We start from the raw sequence: 26374 nt of genomic DNA on the forward strand, positions 1-26374 counted from the left end.
AGACAGACTCAAAGTTTTTTACTGTATGATTCCATTTAGATGACATACCTAGAAAAGGTAAAACTATAGAGACAGAAAACAGACCAATGGTTTCCAGGTACTAGGGGCTGACCACGAAGGGGCACACAGAATTTTTCTGGAATGACAAAACTTCTCTATATCTTGGTTGTGGTGCTGGTGGTAGCCATACAGTTGTATGGTCCAGACTCCCTAGCTTGCTTTCCAAGATAGTTTTCTTAATTTATTCTCATAATTCTACTTTGTGCCCTCCATTTTTTCCGGTCTTCCAATGCTTACTGTTTCCATAGAACTTTAAAGATGTGTATACTTTCCTGCCTCTTTGCCTCACCTGTATTGGCATTGCTTATTTCTTTGCCCATTACATAGCCTTTAAGGCCCATTTTGAAACCGAGGGTCCTTTATTTGATTAAATTTAGCTTTAAATCTTAGCTCTAGAAATATTTCTCTCTTTCTTTCCATACCCCTCATATACCTAGCCTTTCGCCTGGATAATCAGCAACCTCTGAGGCAGCAGAAGACAATAGCATGGACCTAACTAATGATCATAAGGTCTGGACCTCTGGCAGGCTGAAGATAACATCTTGACCTAAGTTATATTTCAGTTCCTAAGCCCTAAGATAGAATAATCCCCTGGCTACTTTCCCATGAAACCAGACAGAGGGACACTGGAACAGACTTCAGAACTGTCCTCAAGAGCTTAAAAAAATGATTTATTACTGTTACCTCACCTTTAACCAATCAGCTTCCAGCATGACTCTCAACACCTAACCCTCAGTGTCTTGTGATTTTTCCCTATGTAATCTGTAACCTACATGCCATCAGGGAATTCAGACTTTTGAGCATTAGCTTCCCATTCTCCTGGATGGCACCATTCATAATAAAGTTGCCAAGTATTTCTCCACTGCAATTCTCAGGGTTTAGTGTTTGGCTCTGGTAGTGCCAGGTGGATGAACTCTTTCTGTTCTGTAACAATTTCAAGCACTGTCCTTTCCTCCAGGTGGAAGGGCAGTGTGGCTCTCCAGGTGAGTGTCAGTACTCAGGTGCATGCCTTTTGAAGCTTGTTCTGTGACAGGAGGATGACCTTTGCAGATAAAAGAGAACATGTTTCTAGCTAGGTGCAGGGATAATGACTTCACTGCTAGACCTGCCTCAGTTATTGCTTCCAGATCTCTCAAGGTAGAATCTTGCTGCCATGAATTCTTGAGATATGAGTGGCCGGGCTAATCCGACTCTACTTTGTGTGAGTTTTTTATAGACATCCTTCTCTTTCCTGCTGAGCTTAAGCTCCCAGAGGACATGGTTCACACCTGGTTCAGCTCTGGGCTTCCTAAGGATCTAGCATGGTGCCCTTCCAATCAAAATGTTTTTGAATAAATGAATTTTTAAAAAACATACTGTTGATACCATTGTAATGAACCTGTTTATTAATTAACTGGAAAGGAACAAAGGGAAGCCCAAAGAGACGCATGCCCAATACAGTCTGGGTGACATAGGGAAGGTAATTTGCCTGTTAGTCATACCTGGGAACAGGCCTTTGGCCAAGTAGGCATGGCCACTGCAAGCATGGGAAGATCTGAGATACTTAAATTCCTAAACAAAGGAGTTCTCTCTCTTGTGTCTTGGTGTGTTGTGCTTGACTCCTCGCTTTCAGGGCTCTCACGCTCCTGCATCTGTCCACATGGCCATATGGACACCACACACAATGGACTAATGGACTACAACTAACCTGATGCTAAACTGGACCCAGTTCCACCACAGAAGGGAAACTCTGGGCACTGGCTTTGCTTTGAGTTCTCCTGAATTCCCAGTTGTACCTTTTCCAGGACTGGATTAAGGGAAATGGGAATTTGGAAACTGAGAGATATAATTCCACACAAATAAAAATCACTCAGACTCACATGTGAGTCTCAGAAAATTATTTTTCTTGAGATATCTTAAGTACCGATTGGGAGCACCCAGTGGGGAAGGGGATCTCCCACTTCCACCGATAACACTATGAGTACCTGTCAGATAATCAAGCACTTTTACTTATGAAAAAAACTGAAATTAATGATGTTGAAAACATCATTAATTTTTTAAAACTTAAGTAGCCATAAAACTACTAAAAAAATTTGAGTATGAAAGTAAAAGAGGAGAAGGTCAGGGGTGATCAATAATACGTTACCACATCTGACTTGGTGGTAAACTTCTGCGTCTGTAGACTTTCTAAAGCCATCCACTTCACTGGCAGTTTTGCACCTGTTTTGTTGTGTACACTGTAGTATTCTTTATCATACATGTCTCTGGCAAGACCAAAATCAGCAACCTTGACAGTGTATTTTTCATCCAGCCTACAGAAAGGGCAAATATTATTCATGGCTAAAACAGAAAAATTTACAGTGATGCTGAATATCTACAGAACAAGTGACTTCTGTATTTGAAATCCATAAATCCATAACTCTGCAGGAAGGCTTCTTCTATCCTCAATTGACTAACACTATATTACAATGGAATTCTTGAATAAAAATGCTTGACATTTACATTGCAAATTCAATAGACCAAGGAAAGAGATCATGAGTGATGTGACATAAGAAAATTCATTTTGTTTTGGATCTAAAGAAGTAGTAAAATTGAGCCCCCTTCCAGATTTCCTTGGTTGCTAAATCAAGTATGCCAACTGAGTAACCAAAGTAATCGCCAATAATCACTTGTCAACTTATTACCAATACTTAGTCTTATAGGAGAGACATGACAGGGCACTGTTATCTCACTTTTTCATTCTCAAATGGGCTAGGATAGTACATAAAATTTATATATTAAACCACTGAGGTAATAGAGGAACAGGACACATAGTATAGCATCTAAGAAAAACAGCAAGTTTCAACAAAATCAATTTCCGTTCTCTGAGGCTGTGTATCCCTTTGTTTAAGTGAGCTTTTATATTGTTACACTGACCAAAACCAAGGTAGGAAATTAATAGCACAGCTCTCTTATTCACTCATACTGTAAGTCATGAATCAGCGCTATGCAAGGCAAAGCACTGAATCAATTACAAACTGTTGACTGTTGTATTATACAGCCCAGGCAGTCAGACACAAATAAAGTTCTTTGTATATTCATTCCCAAATACCATTTTTGGTAGGGCTTCTGCAGGCTGACTTCAAATCCACTCTTGGGAAGTGACAATATGTTGATATTTGTGTTATCAGCCCTGTTCTTTTCACTGTAAAAGGCTGAAAATCAAATTCTACCTCCCAACACTAATGCAGTGTGAAACCACAACACTGAGGTCTACTTTTGGGAAGGAAAAAAAAGGCAAAAGCATAGAACAGCTGTTAAGACCCTCCAGAGCATCCCTATTAAATTCTCCATTTGATATAGACAGAAAGCCCCACCTACATCTCAAGTGCTTACATATGGATTTAAAACTGTAATGAAAATAAAAGACTTTTGCATAAGAAGATAAAGTTTCCTCACTATTCTTAAACAGTGGAAGTAGATACCTCCATATCACTTAATTTGGACTGTGGACACAGAGATTCTTATACTTACATACAGTTTCTTGCAGCCAAGTCTCTGTGGACAAACTTTTTGCTTGCAAGATACTTCATGCCTTTGGCTACTTGAAGACCAAAGCCAATAAGATCTTTTACAGTTGGGTTCTGCAACCAAAGAGAAATGGAAACTCATAAACTAAGCATCTACTGTTCTAGCTATGATCTCAGAATTCTGAAATGTTTATAAAAATCTTTTTTCAAATGATAACTTATGCCCTGTGTGTGTTTTTTTAATTTTTAAAATATGTTTTTATTGATTTTAGAGAGAGGGAGGGAGAGAGAAGAGACATCAATGAGAAAGAAACATTGATTGGCTGCCTCCTGCACATCTCCTACTGGAGATCAAGTCTGCCACCTGGGCATGTGGTCTGACCCCGAATCGAACTGGTGACCTCTTGGTTCATGGGTTGAAGATCAGCCACTGAGCAACACTGGCTGAGCATGCCCTCTTGATAACAGCAATCATTAATTAAGTATCTACTGTTTGCAAAGCACCAGGCTAGATGGTTTATAAATTTTGACTAATCCTCATACACTTCTGTAAGGCAGGTTGGTTATAGGAGCTCCATTTTTCAGATGTGGAACTGGAGGTGTTTTTTTTGTTTCTTTTTTTTAAAACAACCACCACCAATACAATTTTTATTTAAATTTTTTAAAAACTATATCTTTATTGATTTCAGAGAGAGGAAGGGAGAGGGAGAGAGACAGAAACATCAATGATGAGAGTAGTCATTGATCGGCTTCCTCCTGCAGGCCCCTGACTGGGGATAGAGCCCACAACCCCTGCATGTGCCCTGACTGGGAATCCAACTGCGATCTCCTGGATCCTAGGTCGACGCTCAACCACTGAGCCACACCCAGCTGGGCTGGAGATGTTTTAAAATGTAGGTTTTTATTATTATTCAGGTATGGTGAAGCCAACGGATGGGAGACAATCACCACTGAAAAGATAGTTTGTTATAATCCCCAAGAGGAGGGGGCATGCCCTGCCATGCAAATCCACACAGGAAAGCACTGGGATTGGTCAGGAGACAGTGAGGCTTTATTGTGGTTTCTGTGGGAAGAAATGGGCAAGGCAGGGTAGGGAGGTTTAGAATTGACTAGCTTGAATAATTTCTGCAGGCGGGTTTTTGTGTATAAATGCTGTCCCCAGTTGTGTGGTACCTGGCCTTTAGTTGATTAGGGCAGAGAGATAGTGACCTAGAGCAGTGAGAGCCCTTTAAAGGAGGTGGTTGGGGTTTGGGCTCTCTCTGAATTGGCTGGTTTGCATGCTCTTTGAAGGTGAATTGTTCACCATCTTTGGGAATTTGCTAGTCCTGAGTCCCTGCAGGGTCATCAAGGCCCCAGAAGTTAGAGCACCAGAAATACATGAAATAAATAAATCACCCCAAACCACTCAGATGGTAAGTGGTGGAATTAGGATTTTAAATTAAATCTTTTAGGCTCCAAAGCCCACATGTAGCAAAATCAATCACATCAGAACCCCTCCTACATGTGCTGAAGCACCAGCTCACAACTCCAGTGGCCTGGACCCACACAGAGAACATGAAATCTCATTCTCTTGGAACTCCATCCAGAAAACTGGATGGACAGTGGGAATCTCTTTATTAACTTTAGGAACTATAACTGAAATCACATAGATGTCACTGTGGCTTGCAGCCCTACTGGTGCCTGGCCATCAAGAACAGGGTATCTCTTTCTTAGCAGCTGCTGGGGAGTTTGGGAACCCAAGAGGCAGATGGTGGGGGCCTTGCAAGAAGGGTTGCAGCCCTACTTAATACACACAGCATGTAGAGAGGCCAGTTCCTTGAGTTTCTCTTTAAGACAAACCTTTGTTAGTAGTTGTCATTGGTATGGACTCCTTAGGTTATAAAAGGACATAGTACTATATAATAAGAAATCTCTATCATGCTTTAACCCTGGGGCATAATATGCTAGAGAAGATAGCATATCCAGCCAGATGACTTATCAGGATAATGACAAGAGTTAAAGTGGAAACGTGGGATCTGTCAGGGTAGCTTTGTGCTTTATAACGTAAAGTTACCCTATCTGCATACATTCATTGCCAGGAAGTATTTTATTCTTTTTGCAGAAAATAAAAAAATTACTTTATCATCCAACCTAGAGCATATTTCCTCTGAGAAACAGACCCCTATGTTTATGAAGTTAAAAAAAATTTTTTTTTATCAAGAGTAAAGCTACTCAATTAACTCCCAAAGGACCTTGGACACAGGAGCTAAGGAGGCAGATGCCATCTGTGTTTTCAGTTCTGGGGACTCCTTCCTCTCTCCTCTCTGGTTCTGATCTGGCCATTACTTGCTCACCCTTTAGGTTCTCTGTTTCTGATCTGGCCATCACTTGTTTACTCGTTAGTTTCTATCATAAATGTCACTAAGAGCCCTGGCTGGTGTGCCTCAGTGGTTAGAGTGTTGGTTGCGTACTGAAGGGTTGTGGGTTTGATTCCTGGCCAAGGGCACATACCTGGGTTGTGGGTTCACTCCCTGCCCCAGGTCAGGGAGTGTGTGGGAAGCAAGCAGTTGATGTGTCTCTATCACATTGATATTTCTCCCCCCACCCTACCTTCCACTGTCTCTGAAAAGCAATAGAAAAAAATAGCCTCAGGTGAGGATTAACAACAACAACAACAAAAAATGTCACTAAGGAGCCTAAGAACCTCTTTTGTAACTCTGAGCTCATTCATTCAACAAATGTTTACTGAGAGTCTACGGGCCAAACACCACTTTAGGTGTCAGAGCTACAGCAGAGAACATATACACAAAAATCCCCACCCTCATGAGTCTGCATTTTAATGGGATATGTGTATTTCTGTGTGTGTTTACACACATCCATATATATATACATATATAGCTGTTTATTAATTTATTGTCTAGCATAGCACAACAGAAATCTAATGCAAGTCAAAAATATAATTTAAAGTTTTCTAAAAGTCACATTAAAAAAGTAAAAAGAAACAGCTGAAATTAATTTTCACAATATATTTTTCAACCAACATATCCAAAATATTATTTCTACATGTAATTAACATAAATAATTATTAATATTTTACCTTTTTTATACTAAATATTTAAAACCTGGAATGTATTTATACCTGTAGCAAATCTCAATTCAGACTAGCCATATTTCACATGTGGCTCACGGTCACAGTATTAGACCACTCAGGCCTAGTGTGTAAGAAGACGATAAACATGATGGAGAAAAATAAAACAGGGGGGAGAGGAGATAGATTGACGGTGGGGGGAGGGGGTTGGGTGGGTCACTTGCAATTTTAGACAGGTCAGGAAAGCCTCATTTTGAAGGTGATATCAGGGCAAAAGGCTGAAGTTGAGATATGTGGATATTTTGGGGAAGGGGGTTCAGGCAGAGGAAACAGCAAGTGCTAAGGTCTAGAGGTAGGAGAGTAGTTGGCAAGTTTGAAGAATAACAAGGGACTCATTTGTAATTAATTCTTCAATGGCCTTCCTTCTAGAGCTAACACTCCATGTAGACTGAGGCTAATTATTTCTCTATGTCTCCTGTGCTGTGCTGTTTCTGGCTCATAGTAGGCCCTCAAAGATGACAAAATGTACCTATCAGGGGGATGGTAGAGCAAGGCTGTTTGCAGGGAAGTTAAGAATCATTGCACCAGGGGAAACCCTTCTAGGTATCACTATGTTCCCACCAGGATAGAGAATTTTCAGGTACCAGTGGATTGAAGCAGCTTTTGTACATTTGAATGGTGCTAACATTTTACATGTGCTTCTTTTGCTAAAAAGCTTCTTAAAAGGTTCAAAACAGGCACATTTTGGAAGGTTGGCTGGCTTACAGCTAGTTTACAGGTTAGTATGCTTGGTAATATACTTACATGAGTCTCATTTCTAATGAAATTTCGAAGATCTCCATGTTTCATGTATGGTAGGACCACCAGTGGAGACCCCTCACTTCGAAGGCAGATTCCCAAGAGTGAGAGAACATTGGGATGACTAAAGTCTTTCATGATGATCCCCTCAGTCAGAAATTGGGAAACTTCTCCTATGTCAGTGATTCCTGAGAAATCCAGTGGTGAAGACATTGATTTCATTACAGAACAATGAATACTTTGTCATGTTCAGATAAGAAGAGCAATGGCAAATAAAACCATAGGATTCCATCTTGTCCTGGTGCCTCATCCTCGGAGTCTTTTTTTACAATACATCTGAGTGAATGATGTCGCTTGCCCTGCACTGTGCCTTCAAGTCATCACCTACACTCATTTTTGTAAGTTAGAGTCTAGCTAGCAATCAGTTTGTCTCATACAGGAAAAGGAGAGGAAAGTAGGCCAGTTCATTTCTAAAGTGATTGTTTAGGGCTATGGTTGACAACTTTTTTGTAGAACCAGATAGTAAATATTTTTTGGCTTCGTGGGTCATATGGTTTAAAATATTCAACTCTGCCATTGTAGTGCAAAAGCAGCCATAGACAATAAGTATCTGAGTCTCAATAAACTTTATTTTGGAAAACAGGCGGCTAGCCATAGTTTTCTAATCCCTGGACTGAGAGGATTTGAAGACCAATCATTGCCATATATCTAAATAGACTTTTTTTGATTTTTAATCATTTCCAGATAGAGATCCTGAGGGCTTGACACTAGTCAGCATAATGAAGTTAACAACCTTTAACTTATTAATTTGACTAATATCAGTGAGAGTGATGATATTCTTTTACAAATGCAATGCATTCTGAAACCAGGAAGTCCAAGAGATCAGTGCACAACAGGAACAGGGAAAGATTTCTTGGTGTTAGGATTGTTCTTTGTACAATGGGCAGTAGTGCTGTTCTGTGAGGCAACAATGAAAATCATACTTAATCCATTACAGTGTATAGTTAGGTTTTACATAAAACCTTTAATTACCTTGTGATCAGACTTCCAACAAAATCAACCATATAGAACACTACTTAGCATGAAGATTTATGTGTAAAAAAGGCTGAAATAGTTCTGACAATAACGTATCTTGCAGAAAAACCTTTAACCTTGTGCATTTAAAACTTATTATTCCAACATAAATTTGTAATATAGCTGGTTAACATTTTTCAGGATGCTGAAAATTATGAGCACAAATTTGGAAATTTAGAAAAGGCAAGCACACGGACTTGACATTTGAGATCTGTCCGCAAAGATGGAGCCAGGCAAACACTAGTATGAGGAGTACACTGGGTTGTACAAGACAGTAATTTATGCCATAATTATGGTCATCAGTAAAGTCTTAGTTTATGTTTGAAAGCAGTGCTTGTTTTTCAAACACAGTCTGCATTCCATTTAAAAAAGAGTTTCTCCATAACTGCTAACATTTTAAAAAATGTTCTAGCATTAAAAGAGGGATAAATTTCACTTGTTTAGGAAATTCATTTATGTGGAATACCTCATTCCCCCAAAATGCGGATAAATGAGGTATTACCACATTTACATTTTTCAAATTTCTGCCAACATATTTTTCTCCTGTTTGTCTCATTTAATTTTTTAACTTTTTAATGGAAGTTGTGGTTAAAAAAATAATTATAGGAATGCTTCTGGGTAAAATGAATCATTACTCTTGTATGTGCCAACATGCTTCCAATAGTTTCCATGAATGTCACTTACAAAACAAATACTGTAAGTCAAACATAGTTAAATGATACTCAGCTCATCTAAGAACCTCATTTCTCCTACACTTTAACTTATGAGGGCCTTCAGGGATAATTTCTGAGGAAATATATCAATAAGAATTTAGACCAAATTTTCAGGAATAGATCCATAATTCCAGAAGTAGCTGACTTTTCCACAAGGGAAAGTGCAAATCAACATTTCATTATGAACTATTAATTTGCAAACCACAAAAGTGTACTCCACTGTTAAATAAAATGTAACTTACTATTCAAGGATTTCACAGCACAATGAATTTTCTTGTCATCATTGCCCAACAAAGTCCCATGATATACACACCCAAAATGACCTACATGAAAGAGGGTACTTAGTTAGTGCTGCATTACTTTTAATTATGTAACAATTACTTACTAGGCACTTCACAATCTTCATTTCCTTTTTCGTACATGACAAAAAAGTACATTGTTTCATCTACTTTTGATTAACAATATCACTTGTGTGTGTGTGTGTGTGTGTGTGCTTGTGAGTGTAAGCTGGGATAAAAGTAGATTTACAGTTGTTTGTATGGAAAATAATACAATAATTAATAATGTAAGAATAAACTCTGTGTTTTATGTTCTCACAACTGTAAACCTACTTTTGCCTCACTCCGTATATGTAGATGTAACACATTTTACCCAAAGATATAAGCAATGATTATTTACTACATGGTAAAAATTTAGATAATATAACTATTATTAAAAGGCTAATATAATATTCAATCATAGCGAAACTAGTGAAAACAGGAGTAACATGTATCTCATAAAAATTTTTATTATTTTTAAGGATCAAATAATACCTTTTAAATATAAAAATAAAGTTTTGCCTACATGAAAAAATAAAGTAAAATAAGCTCCCTATATTCCAATAAACTGGAATGAAATAAAAATGTTACCATTAGAAATAAGATTAGCATTATAGAATAAGGATTTCCCCCATTAGTCACCAGTTAATATGTAATCCAGGTTGGCTGAAACTGAATGAAAATTACCCAAATGAAACAAATTCACTCTGAGTCATTTCATCCAGTTCTCTCTGATTTTAGCCACGTCACCTTCCCAATAGTAGCCTTTTATCCAGTGTCAGTAATTTTCCTCAGAGGTGCCAAACGTCTGATAGCTGTGTAAGTCATTCAATTCCTTAATTCATCTAGCCAGCCAAGACTCCCTGAATACCTAGTATGTGAGTGTCAGGCATTAGTCTACCCTCTTAAAATGCAAAGATGAAAAAGATAAACCTTATGATCTCAAGGGTTCACATTCTACTGGGGAAAAACATATAAATAATAGTTAATATTTATAGAATCATTAATGATTATTACTATACAAAAGAAATAACTGCCACTTTGCACCTTTTATGATAAAAATAAAAAAATTCTAATTTTATAATGCATACAATTAGAACATAATGAGGCTACATACTCAAACTGGTGCAATTACTGGAATTTATAGGTTGGTAACAGCACTATAAATTACTCTGACGTAAAACATGTTTATTAACAGAAAAGCTGCTACTAGGAAGGGGGAGCAGGAAAAAATCTGGAGTATGTGATAGAGGAATGTGTGGGTGCTATCACAGGAAAATGGGAAGGCTCCGTGTTCATATAAGGCAAATGGTCCTGTCAGCTTCTTTTGCATCATGCTGGCAGATGCCTGTGCTACCTCTTGCAGCACATACAGAATAAAAGGGATCAGAGACCATTCAGTATTACAGGTAAAAGCTTTTTAGAAAAAAAAGGTAAGAGTCAGAGTTCATTTCCTAGCTTCTGCTTGCTTTCTTTTCCTGATAAATATTTCCTTCAATATCTTGTGCTAGCTATTATTGCTGCTCTCTCTGGCTTATTACAAATATTCATTCCTTTCTGTATAAAGAAGTTTCGGATCAGGAGAATGCTATAAATTCCCCGTCTTCTGATGCTGCCCAGCAGCATACAAACTGTTATAAATGAGGACTTCATAAGGTTAGCCACTGTTCTCAGAGTAAAGAAAGACTGGAAGGAGATATGAGTAAAAATATTGGAACATAAAAGAATGATGTTTTAGATGAAAGTGGCATCTTTCAAGAAATTATAGTTAAATTATGAAAAAGGTGGGGAAGGAATATGATTTATTTCTAGTATATTTGGGAGATTATTAATTGCCTCCAGGGATAGGGGCAAGTCCTCATGGATATTATTTGCAGACCTGTTTTTCTGCATAACAGAAATCAAGCGCACTTGTTATCACTGCCCTGTCAGTTGCTTTCACCATTGTCTAAATTCCTAATCTACAAAGGCAGAAGATAAAATGCTTATTGGAAAATCGCATTTAACAAAAAGCTGAGTGGAAATACTTACCTCTTCCTATGACTTCATTGAAGTGCACAATCAGGCTACTAGGCCCAATCACTACATGCTGGACTGCCTGAACCAGCTCTGGATTTAGAGCACTGAGGTCAATGTGGACTGTATTTTGCAGTAATGGACTGGATATATCAGAGTCCCCACCAGTTAGGATGGGGGATAGATCCATCAGAGGATACTGCACTTGTCTGCATGATCCGTTCTGAGATGAGTTAGGAAACTGGTCTGCAAGATAAAGTAAAATTATTAGAAAACAACAGCAAAACCTCACTTAGTGGGGACTGCAACAGGGGTAACAAGTTGAATTAATAATGAAGCCTGAATTTTGAAATTAAAGAAATGATACTTTTATCATTGAATGAGGCTGGGAATAGTCTTTACAAAGGAACTGGTTTAATACAAATGGTAAACTGGGAAAAGATGCTGGCTTGCACACACACAGGGGTGGGCAAAAGTAGGTTGACAGTGCCATTGTGACATTCTGAGTTAAAAAGCTATTGTAATAATCATAACCTGCATGCATGTTCTTTTATATATGAACAGCTGTAAACTTACTTTTGTCCACCTGTGTGTGTTTTAAAATTTTTAAATAAATTTTCTTTTAAGTAGACTAACCATTAACTTTGACATCTTGTTTATTCTCTTCATTTCCTTAGACATTTCTCTTTTTATATATAACAAAAAGCCCTGTTTGACGTTTATTTTTAATATACTATATTCTTAAAAATGGGGAGCTGCACAAATAGTATGCCTTTTGAGAGACTAGTGTTTATTGACAGAAATAATTAGAATTGTTTAAAACCTACATGGATTCTAGGCCAAGGAAAAAAAAATATAGTGAAATATTTTGCATATATATGTTTAAAAGTATATAATGGATATATTTTCAGAACTGAAGCTTTTTAATTAGTGGTAAATTCTCCATTTGTGATGATGGCAGCAGATTTAGTATCATCGCTATTTAGAGAAGGTTGATTAGAACTGGATTAGTGTGTCATTCCCATAGCTTAGCTGAGGGCACTTGGAATGGAATCAACATTCCTTATAATTTGATCTTTACAACCAAAGCCCTTAGAGACTCAGGCAAGGTATTCTATTTCAAGGTGAAGTTTTCCATTTCAGCAGTAAGGAATTGTGAGGTTGAGAATAAATTTCTTAAGCCAAATAGGGCAGAGAAGCCACCAGTTGCCTTCCCTTTTCCACTGGGAATTCATACATGTCAGGGAGAGGGCACTGCATCCACAGCAACATATCTGAAGATAACCTAAGCAGGGTATTGAACTGTATTAGTATATAACATAAGGAAAAAGAGAGGGTATTGTAAGGGGGGTTTCCATTGGTAACAAAAATATCATTTGTTTGCAAATGAGCAGGAAAATCAGAACTTGAGAGTAGGACATAAAAAGAAAGTACCCTGACAATTCCTAACCCCACTTAAGCATTTTTTAGTATTTTCCACATTGAACAGTTTGGTTAATAACAAAGCAATTTGACCAGAGCAGTAAATCTCAACAGTGGTTCCAGGAAAGCTTCGGAGCCACCTATAGTTTCAATAATCACTGTCTGGAAATGAGACAGATAATGATTACCTAAAGGACAAATTTAGAACATCAGGGGAGTACTGAAATGCTGGATGGGTGAGAGAAAAAGAGGGCCTAGCTGGCTGCCTGTTCCTTTGATCCCAGAGTCAAGTTCCCGAAACCCTCTATAAGAGAGAAGAATGCAAAGGAGCCTCTCCAAGCTCTCAGTTCCTTCACCTTCACTTCCCAAACCTTTGCACCTAGAGATCAGGGTTCTAAATTCTCAGGGTTGTGGAGATTGAGGGAAATCCTTGGTGAAACACAAGAAAAAAGTCCCCTAGCATGGAAACTCTATTGACCCTCCAGTTAAGTTCAAACATGTGAACAAACCATTTAAACCATTAATGTGTGATTCTGGTGTAACACCGCAGAGAATTCTAGCTCTGCATGAAAGACTGATGAAGAGGCTGTCCCTCTTCATATATATAGAGAAAAGCTTGAGAGCTGCCTCTTCATTAGTTGCCGGCTATGTATTTTCTTTTTCTCTCTACATGACCTTCTTTTGTCTATTTTACTTTTCCATGTTTCCAAGGAGTAGGTTCAATATAGGAAAGAAGATGGAACTCAAGCTTCTAAGCAATGATAATAGAGGTTTGGTGAGTAATGAAGTTGAAAGAAGATTAAGCAAGCTTTTTTTTTTTTTTAAAGTTACTTGTGAATTTTAATGATCTTAGATTAAAGCTATAAAAGCTCTAAATTTCAAAACTGTAAACTGGATTTGATTTGTCCATGTTGTTAAGTGCATGGATTAAAAAAATATTTTTTTTAATTTATTTTTACAGAGAGAGGGAGGGAGAGAGAGAGAAACACTGATGTGAGCGTGTAACATTGATCAGCTGCCTCCTGCATGTGCCCTGACTGGGAATTGAACTGGCAACAGCCAAGTGCATGGGAAGATGCCCAACCGAGCCACATTGGCCAGGGCAGGGCATGAATTTTTTAAAGGCAAATGGAGTCAGATGGGCAAAGACAATACTTCTGTGTATCTCTATAGAACTAATATAAACTTCAAAATAGACAGTGTTAAAAAAGTTAAAATGTTAACTGCCTCACTGCTCTTATACTTTGTTTGGAGGAGCAACTAGTAAGTTTTCCTGTATCCTCAGCTGTCTGTGACTCATTTTATTTGTCCAATGGTAAATATTCAACGAGGGAAATCCTTGTATTTTACTCACGACCTGTAACTTGTAAAGATAATGAAGCAGATACAATACAGACATTTTGCTTTTACCAGGAGATTTTAAATAAAACAATGTGAAATGTGCTGGTTAACCTAACCATTATTAAGCTCAATGTTTTGCAAAGCAAATGATGCTAACCCCTCCTTTTTAAACAGCATAAATGAAGGATTTTATTGGATAAGACTAAAAATATACTGAAGTCCTGGAATGCTGTGGGTAAAAGGCTGTGTACTAACAGTTCATTAAGAATCTTCAAAGGAGTACTAAAGGTGTAATTTAAATGTTTGAGGAGCAACATTTTGAGGTAAAAAAAGGTAGCAATGCCAACTTATATTTAAATAAATATAAAAAACAAATAAATATGAAATTTGTATCTTATCTTTTTCTGGGTTGTTAAAGAGCACTTCACAATTTCTTAACATTGCCCTGAGATGATAAGTAGCTTACCTTTGCTCAAATGATTTTAAAATTAATCTTTTTGTGGTAAAGGGATTAAGAAGTACAAATTGGAAGTTATAAAAACAGTCCCGGGATGCAGACTACAGCATAGGCGATATAGTCAATAATATTGTAGCCCGGCTGGGCATGGCTCAGCGGTTGAGCATCAACCTAGGATCCAGAAGATCGTGGTTCGATTCCCAGTCAGTGCACATGGCTGGGTTGCGGGCTCGATCCCCAGTTGGGGGCGTGCAGGAGGCAGCCGATCAATGACTCTCTCTCATCATTGATGTTTCTGTCTCACTCTCTCCCTCTCCCTTCCTCTCTCTGAAATCAATAAAGACATATTAAAAAAAAAATAATATTGTAATAACTATATGGAGTCAGGTGAGTATAAGATTTATTGGGAGGATCACTTCATAAATTATATAAATATCTAACCACTATGCTGTACACCTAAAACTAATAATAATACTGAATGTCAACTGTAATTGAAATATAAAGATTAACCTTTTTGTGAGAAAAGAACTTAAATACTCTAAAAATCTAATATAACGTATAAATGAGTTGATTTAAAAATAAGAGCCCAGTAATTCTGTGTCAAATTAAATACTTCCTTGGTGAAAGAAGAGGTGAATACTTCTTTTATATTTTTATAAAAATATAAAGGCAAAACAAAAAATAAACAACAATGCCACAAACCACTGAGGTATATGTATAGGTATTTCTCAATATAAACTGAAATATACCTTCTGGAAAAGTAGCTCGGTAGTCTACAGATTCATTTGAAACCATTTCTGTAGTTGGGCTTACACTTCGGGCACTTACAAGCCTATCCAAATGAGGAGTGTGTACTCTTGCGTCATAGCGAACTAATTCACTGCCCAGATCTTAAAACAGAGAGAGAGAGAGAAAGAGATTGTTAAAGACTTGACTATCATGCGTCCCAGCAGACCTTGATTGAGTGACAAGAATTCATGGGTTTTATAGATTGCATGTATAACAGTGCACATGAATTTACAATTTTAAACTGTAATGACTTCATTCTTAAGGTAACTCCTTAAAATAAATAATTAAAAAATGTACCTTTAATTTGCTTTCTCCTTTTCAGCCACAGATAAAGCCCGAGTAATAATAAGAGTATTATTGATATTGTAACAACACCAACAATCAATCCTGTGAAATTCTGATCTGGTTGAACTATCACTTTTCCAAGGACAGTTGAAGAAACTGCTTGCTTCCACTAAAAATGACAAAGGAAAGCCAGAATTTAGCTGGCTATTTTAGATAGGTATAAAATATACTACACAGGTTGAATCACAGTCTCTATGGGCCTGAGATACCACCTGGTTATTACTCTTCTATAAATGATATGATTGCCTATAGAGTAATAAGACATTTCTCAATTCTGCTTCAGTGTTTTAATAAGTAGGGGCTAATGATCTCTGAAGCACTTACATGATATTTAGCTGTTTGTACTTGTAACTATGTATTAGGGATAACAAATAAATAAAAAGAGTCTTTGATCTCGAGGAACTGAGGTATAAAAGGGAGATAAACACATAAATAGATGATTATAATACAATGTAATATGTCCCACATATGTATAAATAAACAGTAAGAAAAAGAGACAATAGGATATTAATTCTGTCCTACAGGATGGGGTAGAGGGCAAAGGAGACTTACCATAAGAAGTAAATAATCATTATTATGGCATAATAAAGTCATGTTTGATTAATCCTCAAGTGAGGATATTTTTTCCATTGCTTTATCAGAGAGAGTAAAAGGGAAGGCGGGAGGTGGGGAGAGAGAGAGAGATAAACATAGATGTGAGAGAGACACATCAACTGGTTGCCTCCCACGCCCGCCTGGACTAGGGGCAGGGAGAAGACCCACAACTGAGGTATGTGCCCTTGACCGGGAATTGAACCCTTGACCCTTTGGTGCCCAAGACAACGCTCTAACCACTGAGCTACATCAGCCAGGGCAGCCTTAAAATATTTTAATATCAGTTTTGATACATAGAGGAAATATTTGAGGTCCCTTCCATGGTATAATTTTCAGGATTTATGGTCCTTCTAAATTCTAAACTCTGATCTCATAATTCAGCCTTAATTTTCTAATTTATTTTGATTTCCATTTCATAACTTTTTAGAAGATTTCAGGAATCCTTTAAAAAGCACTCATTCTTGGATAAACAAAATATGATATATCTATACAATGGAATATTCAGCCTGGTATATCTATACCATGGAATATTCAGCCTTAAAAAGTAATGAAGTTCTGACACATACTATAATATGAATAAACCTTAAAAACATGCTAATAAAATAAGCCAGACACAAAAGGGCAAATATTGTATGATTTCACTTATATGAACTATGTAGAATAGGCAAATTCATACTAGGGGCTGCGGAAGAGGAGGGAATGTGATGGTACTGCTTATTGGTTCCAGAGTTCTGTTTGGGGTGATAAAAGAAGTTTTAGAATTAGATAGTGGTAATGGTTGCATGCACAATATTGTGCATGTAATTAATGCCACTAAATTGCACACTAAAAATGGTTAAAATGGCAAAAATTGTTATATATATTTTACCACAAGTTAAAAATATTAATAATGTAATATACCCCAAACCACTTTAAATGTGTGAACTGTATGGTATGTGAAGTTTCTTGGTGAGTTAACCTCAATAAAGCTCACCAAGAAAAAAAGGAATGCAAAAAAAAAATCACTCACTCTGGATCCAGGTTATTAATTTAGCTGTCTATATGAAGAAGTTACTGTAAAATAGTTTAATTTCTATTTTATTTTGTCCAGTGCATACATACATATTTTTTTGCTTATGAGGTCCATGCATTTGAGATCACTGTGGAAGGCTCCTAGGGTGGCCAGAGGTAGGAGAAGGGGCAATCTTGGATATGTCCTTATTTCTAGAGCAGATTTTGGCAAGAGTATGGCAATGCAGAGGTAGTGTGGCTGGGAAGGACTTTTGAGATCTACCCTCTCAAGCCTGGGAAGGTGACAGTGCAACAAAAACCTCACTATTTCTAAAATAACAACCAAGAATCAAGGCTGAGCTGATGAGCCAAAGCCAACACACAAACGAGTTTAATGATTTACTTTAAGCCTGCAAGTGACATAATTACACTAGCATCTTTATTTACATCATGAGAGGAATGCAAGAATCCCACCTCTATATTTAGCTCGCTGTTCAATTTCAGCAGGTCACTGGGGACCTTACATAAAACAGTTTCAGAATGTGAGTATATATTCTCACAGCTCTTATTTCCAACTTTTAACACTTCACCTTTAATTGCTTCAGGGTCAATGTCATTTCCCTGGAAGAAAAAAAAAAGGTTGTTAACACTTCACAGTTTTGCAGGAATACTAGCAATTGTAAAGGAATATAAATATACTGCAAACACAGGCCCTGTTGTTTGCCAAGGCACATGATACTCAGTTTATGATATTCATTTTCATGGGAATTTGGATGGCTGAAAGAAAGCATGACCATTTCAGGCACTAATTAGTCTGGAATCACAGCATATAGCTTTCTGTCAAATTGGATTTTAGAGAAAAAGGAAGAGAATTTTGGTTCACATCCTTACATTGAATGACCTCTTAGCCATAATCACCTTATTAATGCTTTCAGATGGTATTGATGGCTGGCAAAAAAAGAAGCAATTTAGAGATTTAATTGTGCTGCCTAACGCTGCCTAATGTAGTGAAACTCTGCTTTGGCTTCACTTTTAGAATCACAGTGATTGTTTTATAAAATACTGATGCATCTAGGGATTCTGATTTAATCATCTATGTTAATATATTCCTTTTGTACTTGATTTGGGCAGTTTCTTTTCATCCTTGAACAGTTAAATCCTATACATAAATGAATTTATTTTTAAAGAAATTCCTGTAAGATGTTATGTGATCCTCATTATGATTTGAGAGCATGGTTACATTATTTTGAACAATTATATGAGGATTTAAAAAATTACTCAATTTGATATAGTTAACTGAAGTTACCATTATGAAATATTAATGTTTTGTTGAAGAAACCAATCATTAGCATGCAAAAGAAGTGAAAACAGGGACAATCTCTCATATGACAATTAATGAGTACAGTTATTTATTAAAAAGCCATTATTTGGAGAAAAGATACATCAAAACATATTGAGATTTTTCTTATGGACAAAGAGCAGCCAGTCATAACTGCAGCACTGCTATTCTGTTTTGTATGATCTTTAATACTTAGCATACTGCTTTTACATACATTGTCTCATACGGATCTTAATAGATTGGTAGGTCAGATATTATTTTGGGAAAATAAGTTTGAAGAAAATACTTCTTTCTAACATGAATCTGGAGTTTCAGAAAAAAATAGAGATAAACAAACTATATCTTTATAATATTTCTAGGGGCAGTATGTGTACCCCATTGAACCAGGTCAGCCACACAGGGCAATTGAATATAAAAGCACATAAATGTAATAAGTCACTGTGGGGCTTCAAATGACAACTTGTTGGTTAGGCCTGAGGAGGGCGAAGGCACTCACATATTGGAGGGACTTCATGGAATGATAAAGAAAAAAGATTAAAGAGCTGGAGGCCTTGATTTTGAGAGAATGACTAAAATGTGTCTTGCTTGCTTAGATAATAACAAAAGCTGGGGGAAGGGAAACATACTGCATTTACATTTCTAATACTCCTTTTAGGCTCAGGATCTCCTTGGATGTTGCATAAAAGGCTTCTCTAAAACAAAAACAGATCACAAGTCATACAACTGAATCCCTTTTCATTTGTGCCTACTAAGGAACACATGATAAGCAGTGACTTACATTAAGAAATTACCCTTAGCTTTATATGTTCAGTAATTACCTTAAAAGTCTACAACCTAATATATCACAAAAGTGATACTGGCAGCCCACTACTATACAACAGAGGGGCCTGAGTCAGAAAAAATAGAAATAGATATAAACTACTTTTTTGTTATTGATTCTTACAGGAGGGTATTTTTCCATTGAAATTTTGAGAGAGAGGGAGGAAAAGAGGGAGAGAGAGAGAGAAACATCGACATGAGAGAGACATATTGATTGGTTGCCTCCCGCACGAGACTGGGGCTGGGAATGCAACCAAGGTATGAGGTACGTGCACTTGACTGGGAATCAAGCCTGAGATCCCTCAGTCTGTGGGTCAACGCTCTAACCACTGAACAAAACCATCAGGGCTAGGCTACTTTTTATCATTTAAAATAAACATAGCTTTATGGAGCTGTGGGGAAAAGGTATATGTTTAGAACTTTTATTATTTACTTTTTCATTATTTAATATTAAGTATTATTAAATAGAAGAACATATTTACAAAATTGGTTCAGTTTTTCAGTCACTGAAATGGCAATATATGAGTTTTTAAATAAAGCAATATAGAAGAAACTTTCTGGTCTTTAATCCCCTACACATATAGCAATTTAGAAGTATAATTATCTCATTTTATCCTGTAAAGACATCTTCCTGAGGTAGCTATTATTGTTATTCCTACTTTATACATTGAGAAATAAAGTTCAATAAAGGACTTGGTCATGAAGCAAATAAAATTCCATTTGATACAATATCTTCTTACCATCCATTGTGTGTTAGACACATTCTTTTTACTGAGACTATAAAGATGAGTAAGAGTTTCTTCCTCTTACTGTAATGTTAAAATGAATACCTTTCTAAAGTGAAAACCAATTACTCCCAATATGTAATATCAGGATGTTCCTTGTTCTCTTTCCTCTCCAACTCTGGTCAGGTGTGACATGTTTCTATCTAGAATTCAAGCCCGGGGACCCATGCCTGAACTGGTTACAGAATAGAACAGATGGGAGTGGAATTGGGTAGGATTTGAAAAATAGCATTATAACAGAAGGGGTCTTACAAGTTTTCATACATCATGGTAGCCACAAGATTGAGACTGGGAAAGTAAGCTAAGGCAGTGAGGTGCAGGTTGGTAGCCAGACTCAGCCAGGCAACAGTCCAGGGAAGTTGGCAGCAGAAAACTATTGAATTGGTGGTAGTGGTTGGAGGGGAGATTTATACTTTATCCAGAGGATATGCATCCCTCAGCTTAGGAATCAGGTCGAAGAACCCTCACAGAAAGCTTCAAAACTGAGTTCAAAGAATGTTAATAGGTATATGGGCAGAAAGTGCCCAGGTCATTTGAGAAAAGCTTGGTGAGCCAAAATTAAACTGGTTTCTTCACAGGTGCTGTGAGAGTGTATATGTGTGTGTATACAGAATGAATATTAATGTGTACAGTACAGAAAATACTAGTTTATGAGTACCATCAGTAAGAATAGTTCTTGATACTGGGACAGATGACCCCTAAGAAAAGAGCCCTTCATCACCATCCTGCCTGGAGCTAGAACTGGCATCACAGTGGTCATGGTTGGGATTGGGCCTATAGTTGCAGGTCAAATCATCAGGAGGAGAAAGAAGACAATCTTTGGCTGGCTCTGTAGGGCTGGTAGACTAGATTAGCTCAGACCTATGCCCCCTTCTAGATTCTTCTGATGCCCAGACACAAAGGCTTCTTCTTGACCCCCTAACCTTTGTTCTTGTGCTTGCAATATAGCCCAAGTTCCTGCTCCCTGACTTAGCTCATCTTCCTGCCTTCTTTTTCCTATTTTAGCTGACTTCAGATTGGACTTCTGAAGCATCTCTATAACCATATATACAATATACTCCCAAACAAGATAAACTCCCAGGACAGAGTCAGAAGTAATTACTGTACTTCTCTAGTTCCATAAAATATGCTCATACACAAAATGTGATATAATAAGATTTTATTTTTAGGTATTTGTAAGGAGTTTGGAGCTATTTCACTTAGAGAACTGTATAGATATCTACATATCATATGACAGAAAAGTCTATTATAAAAGGTATTTTGCTTTAAACCAAATAAAAGTTAATATGAAAAGCATTGTTATATAGTGGAAAGAAGACCAATTTTGGAGTATAAGCCCTAGTTCTGCTGTTTGCCCCTATAGGTGACCCAAGACAAATCACTGAATCTTTTAAAACCTCTCTTTACTTATCTGTAAATGGGGATAATCATCGCTGACTTCCCAGATGAAATAATATATGTTAAAGTACTGTGTTAATTAAAATGACATACAGAGGTGAGTTGCCTTTGACATAAACACTGTGCCCTAATGTGTCCTCCCAAAGAGACGTCTACTTGTAATGACCACTGTCCAGCATTGGTGCTGGTTGACTGAAGCCTTGCTCATAGACCTCCCATATTGAGGGGGTTTCTGATTTGTTTTACGGAATGACTGACCCTTGGCCTCTATTACATTCTCTGGATCCAAACTTGGTTGACCCTCTTCACCATGGTGTAGTCATTGGGCCAACTGCTGACTGAGGCAGTTCTCATAACTGGGCTGGAAAGTATCATAATCTCTTTTAGCCAAGGAATTCTTATATGCATGGCTGCTTAAGGACCATGAACACTTCCTGGCTATAAAAAGGAGTAAATCTCACTCTAAACACATGATTCTCCCCATAGTGCTTTCACTGATGGAATACAAACACACTTTACACTTATGTTTTGAATGGTAATTGAACAAGCACAACATTCAATAAAATGGTATCCTTTCTTTTGATAAAAACAATCCACTGCTTGTCCAGAAGAGGCCTTAAGAGAGGCAGAGATTTTAATATGATCAACTTTAGAGATTGATAAAGGGTTAAATTGCCATCACACAAATATTCTCTTATACCTTAGATTTCCTCTTATACGTAAGGAAAATGAAGTATGGGAAATACTCAATTATGATACCAAAACAGTCCCCCTAAACTGGTCCCTTTCCCCCCAGATTGCCACTTTGTGACATGACAGGGGCTATACACTTGTTAGAGAAAATAATCATTCTATATAGAAACAAAAGAAGGAAGTGGTCTGTGCCTGTTTCCAGAGACTGTTTGGGGCCATGTTAGGAATAACACTGAAAGGCTGAAAATGATGTCAAGTCATATTTTTCTTGGTCCAACAATTTTGTAGGACATTGAAAAATGGGTATTTAATTTACAGAAAAAGAAGTTTTCTCCATATAAGACTGTGCTTGGAAGGTAGATAAAGAACCATTTATTTCTAATCCTTCCATCATAGATACAGGAGTAGAAAAATAGAGTTTATCTGGGAATAAAAATATTTGCAAATAAACTTTTGTCTTCATCAAGAAAAACCAAATGGAATCTTTCAAATGACAAACACAGTAATTTTTGAAAGCAAAAGGCCACACTAGATTAGTTTTATTGAAAAAGAAAGAAGAGATAAAAGCTTTTTCTCCCTTTATAAAACTAATTAAAGAAGCAGGTGAAAGAACTTTGCTGTGGTAGACATGTCATTCATTGAAGCAGGCCTCCATTTAATTCCATTCTGGGCTTGCTTAATTATTGTACAAAACACAATGGCAAGGTTAGTAAACTTGTATGAGTATGTACATGTGCATGGGTTTGGCTGGAGAAAAAATCTTGTCAAAAAAGAAGAAAAATTTCAGTAGAAATGTATATTTACTTAGATGAAGATGATCTATGAGAACTTATATTACACCTAAACAGAGACTATCCTATTCTATTACTTTGTGTTTGTTCATATTTGCATCCAGGCTATCTTTTAGGGAAAATATTATGATTTGTCTAAAAACAACATGTTGAGCCTGGCTGATGTGGCTCAGTTGGGTGAGAGTCATCCTATGCACCAGGTCGCCAGTTCAATTCCCTGTCAGGGCACATGCCCGGCTTGTGGGCTTGTTCCCCAGTGGGGGACATGCAGGAGGCGGCCGATTGATGTTTCTCTCTCATAGATGTTTCTATCTCTCTCTCTCTCTCCCTCTCCTTTCCTCTCTCTGAAATCAATAAAAACATATTGAAATACATATATATATTGAAAAAACATGTTCAAAACAACATGTTGAAGGATAAATATTTTGTTGTTTCTAGTGAAAGGCTATAGGTAATTAAAGTATTGATCATTTTGCCTGTTTTATTACTATTTGAAGTAAAAACAAATGAAGTGACACAAGAGAGCTGTATTCTGGTCACTATTTCATCACTTGTCAAATCACTTGCCCTCTCTGGGCTTTAGTATTCTTTGTTTGCAACATGCTGGTTAGAAAAGATGATATGTTTTCTCCAATTAAATTATAGTTAGATCCCTGTCCAATTTGGCTCAGAGTCAGCTGGTGGACTGAAGGGTCTTGGGTCTGATTCTGGTCAAGGGCACATACCTCAGTTGCAGGTTCAATCCCCAGCCCTGGTTGGGGTGTGTGCGGGAGGCAACCAATCAATGTGTCTCTTTCTCTCTCTCCCTTCTACTCTCTCTGAAAAGCAATGGAAAAAATATCCTTGGGTGAGGATAAAAAACAAATAACAAAAAAAATTATAGTTAGAGGCTAGTATATTCCTAAGGTAGAGAAAACCCAGCTCCATTTATAATTCAGCTTAGAGATGGCTCTATCCAGACACAAATTTCCAAGTATTTCAAGGAAGTACAGAACTACAATTGATGCATTTACTTTCATGGCTCTTACCTTTTATCTTATAATGAGCTCATTTCGGTATCCAGGAAAATACATACATAACACTGACAGGATAATGCATCATAGGCAGCCTATTTAATGGATTTGTGTCCCACATTTGCTACTTTTAAATATATATACAAAAAAGAGTTGTTAAATGCTTCATTAAACAGCAGTCCAGGATTATACTTACCTTTTAGTCCTATGCCAAAAAAATGTGTTTTTCAGAGCTTAGATATTTGCTGATAATGATAAGATAATGTCCAAACAAATATAACAATTCTACTCATATAGCTATGAAGTCAATTAAGTGTTAATTGATGATTTAAGAGGGCATTTTAAGCATTTCTTACCTTAATTTCTAGTACATTTTCATCACCTATTGATATCATCACTGGCTTTTCAAAAGGCTTAAAGACAGGATTATGTACATAAACGAGATAGAAGTATTTGGAATGAATCCCATCTAACATGAAAAAGGCTTTAGTTTTCAGGGGGAGTTGCAGATTCAGGTGTTGTAGTGACGGAGTTGTACAGCAGATTATCTCTGAATTAGAACGATGTTGACATGCCTATAAGAAGACACAATTACCCACTGTGAGCAGACTATGGCTTGACAACATCAATAGCAACTTTCACATTTCACTGTTTCAGACAATCAATTGAAAGATATAATTTTTGGAGTGTCTGGTCAAGGTGGTGGTGTAGGTAAACGCAGCACTTGTCTCCTCCCACAAACACATCAAAACTACAACTAAACTATAGAATCATTATTCAGAATTGCCTGAAATATGGCTGAATGGAAGTTTTACAACTAGGGAATTAAGCCACATCAAGACTAGTAGGAGGGGTGGCGATGCAGAACAGGCTGGTCCTACACCTATGTGTGGCAGATAAAATTGGGAGGGATACCTCGGCTGCGGAGGACCCCCTGAGGAATGAGGGGTCCCATTCCAACACCAGCCCCCCCATCCCAGGGTTCCAGTGGCAGGAAGAGAAGTCCCATAAATTCTGGCTGTGAAAACCAGAAGAGTTGGTGGCTGAGGCAGACAGAAGGCTGCTGGAGTCCAGGCAGTTCTTCTTAAAGGGCCTGCATGGGGACTTACTCAGACTTACTTGTTTTGAGCTCCAATGCTGGGGCAGTAGTTCAAAAGGCATCAGGAACATATGGGGAGGAACTGAATTGTCAGGTATCAGGGTGAGAGCTGGGGGTGGGCAAGGGGTGCAGTTTTCTCCCAGACAGAAGTGCTGGCATAGGCCATTATTCTTTTGATGAGCCCTCCCTCAGAGAGCTGGCAGGGGGCACCATATCTAAGATTCCATCAACATGGCTCACACAGCTTGCCCTGCCCTGGTGATTCCATGAGGCCCTGCCCCACCCAATGTTCAGGCCCATGGAATCAGTTTCTAGTGGCTTTTCCATATGAATGGCCTGTCTTAGCTCATACTTCAGTTTTTCCTGAAATCTCTCAAACAAGCAACATTTGGCCTCAGCGTGCCCCATACCTCTCAATAAGTGGTCTTAGGCCTGGCACTAGCAGCAGTTGGCCTCGATTCACAGCTTAGACTTACCTGGGCACCTCCAAGCCCAGTACAAGTAGCAGCTGTTTGCAGATAGCTTTGTTGTTCATGCGGGGTGGCCCCTGGCAGATCACAGGTGGCAGCTGATTTTTGGCGGGTACCTCCAAGGAGTCCCCAGAGCAAGTGCACCTGGCGGACAGCTTCAGACCAGGTTGAAGCCTCACTACCCAACCACCTCCACAAGCAACACACTCAAGGAGCAGACTCAGTAGGCACCAGAGCCCTGCTGAAGTAAGTCCTACTCTGTGGGGTCAGCCCCTGCACAGCTGATCCTCCACCATGGTTGGAGGTCAGTGGTTGCAGCCTGTGGGTAAATCACTCCCATTGACATGCCAACAGCCATCAAGGCTCAACTACAAAAGGAGTGTGTACACAGACCACATGGGGGGTGCACCTTGAGTGCCCAGCTTGGGGGATTGGGGAAGCTGTACCACAGGACCCCATAGAACACCTGCTACATTAGGCCACTCTACCGAGCCTA

At 37.9% G+C, this 26374-nt stretch overlaps 1 protein-coding gene across 4 annotated transcripts in view; it reads right to left on the reverse strand.

Annotated features, from left to right (window-relative positions):
* Positions 1-26374, reverse strand: part of MET (MET proto-oncogene, receptor tyrosine kinase) — a 149016-nt gene that overhangs the window by 6941 nt on the left and 115701 nt on the right. For 3 of the 4 annotated variants that reach the window (XM_081148012.1, XM_081148014.1, XM_081148013.1), the window contains 9 exons: positions 24666-24884; positions 17946-18092; positions 15840-15996; positions 15503-15643; positions 11549-11779; positions 9443-9523; positions 7420-7601; positions 3553-3662; positions 2186-2351 (listed from right to left, as the gene is read on the reverse strand). In XM_081148012.1, coding sequence (XP_081004138.1) covers positions 2186-2351; positions 3553-3662; positions 7420-7601; positions 9443-9523; positions 11549-11779; positions 15503-15643; positions 15840-15996; positions 17946-18092; positions 24666-24884 — 1434 coding nt within the window. The remainder of the gene's footprint in view (positions 1-2185; positions 2352-3552; positions 3663-7419; positions 7602-9442; positions 9524-11548; positions 11780-15502; positions 15644-15839; positions 15997-17945; positions 18093-24665; positions 24885-26374) is intronic. The other variant, XR_013999589.1, reaches the window with a different exon arrangement.

Source organism: Miniopterus schreibersii (assembly GCF_964146895.1).
Source record: "Miniopterus schreibersii genome assembly, chromosome: 9".
NCBI lineage: Eukaryota > Metazoa > Chordata > Mammalia > Chiroptera > Miniopteridae > Miniopterus > Miniopterus schreibersii.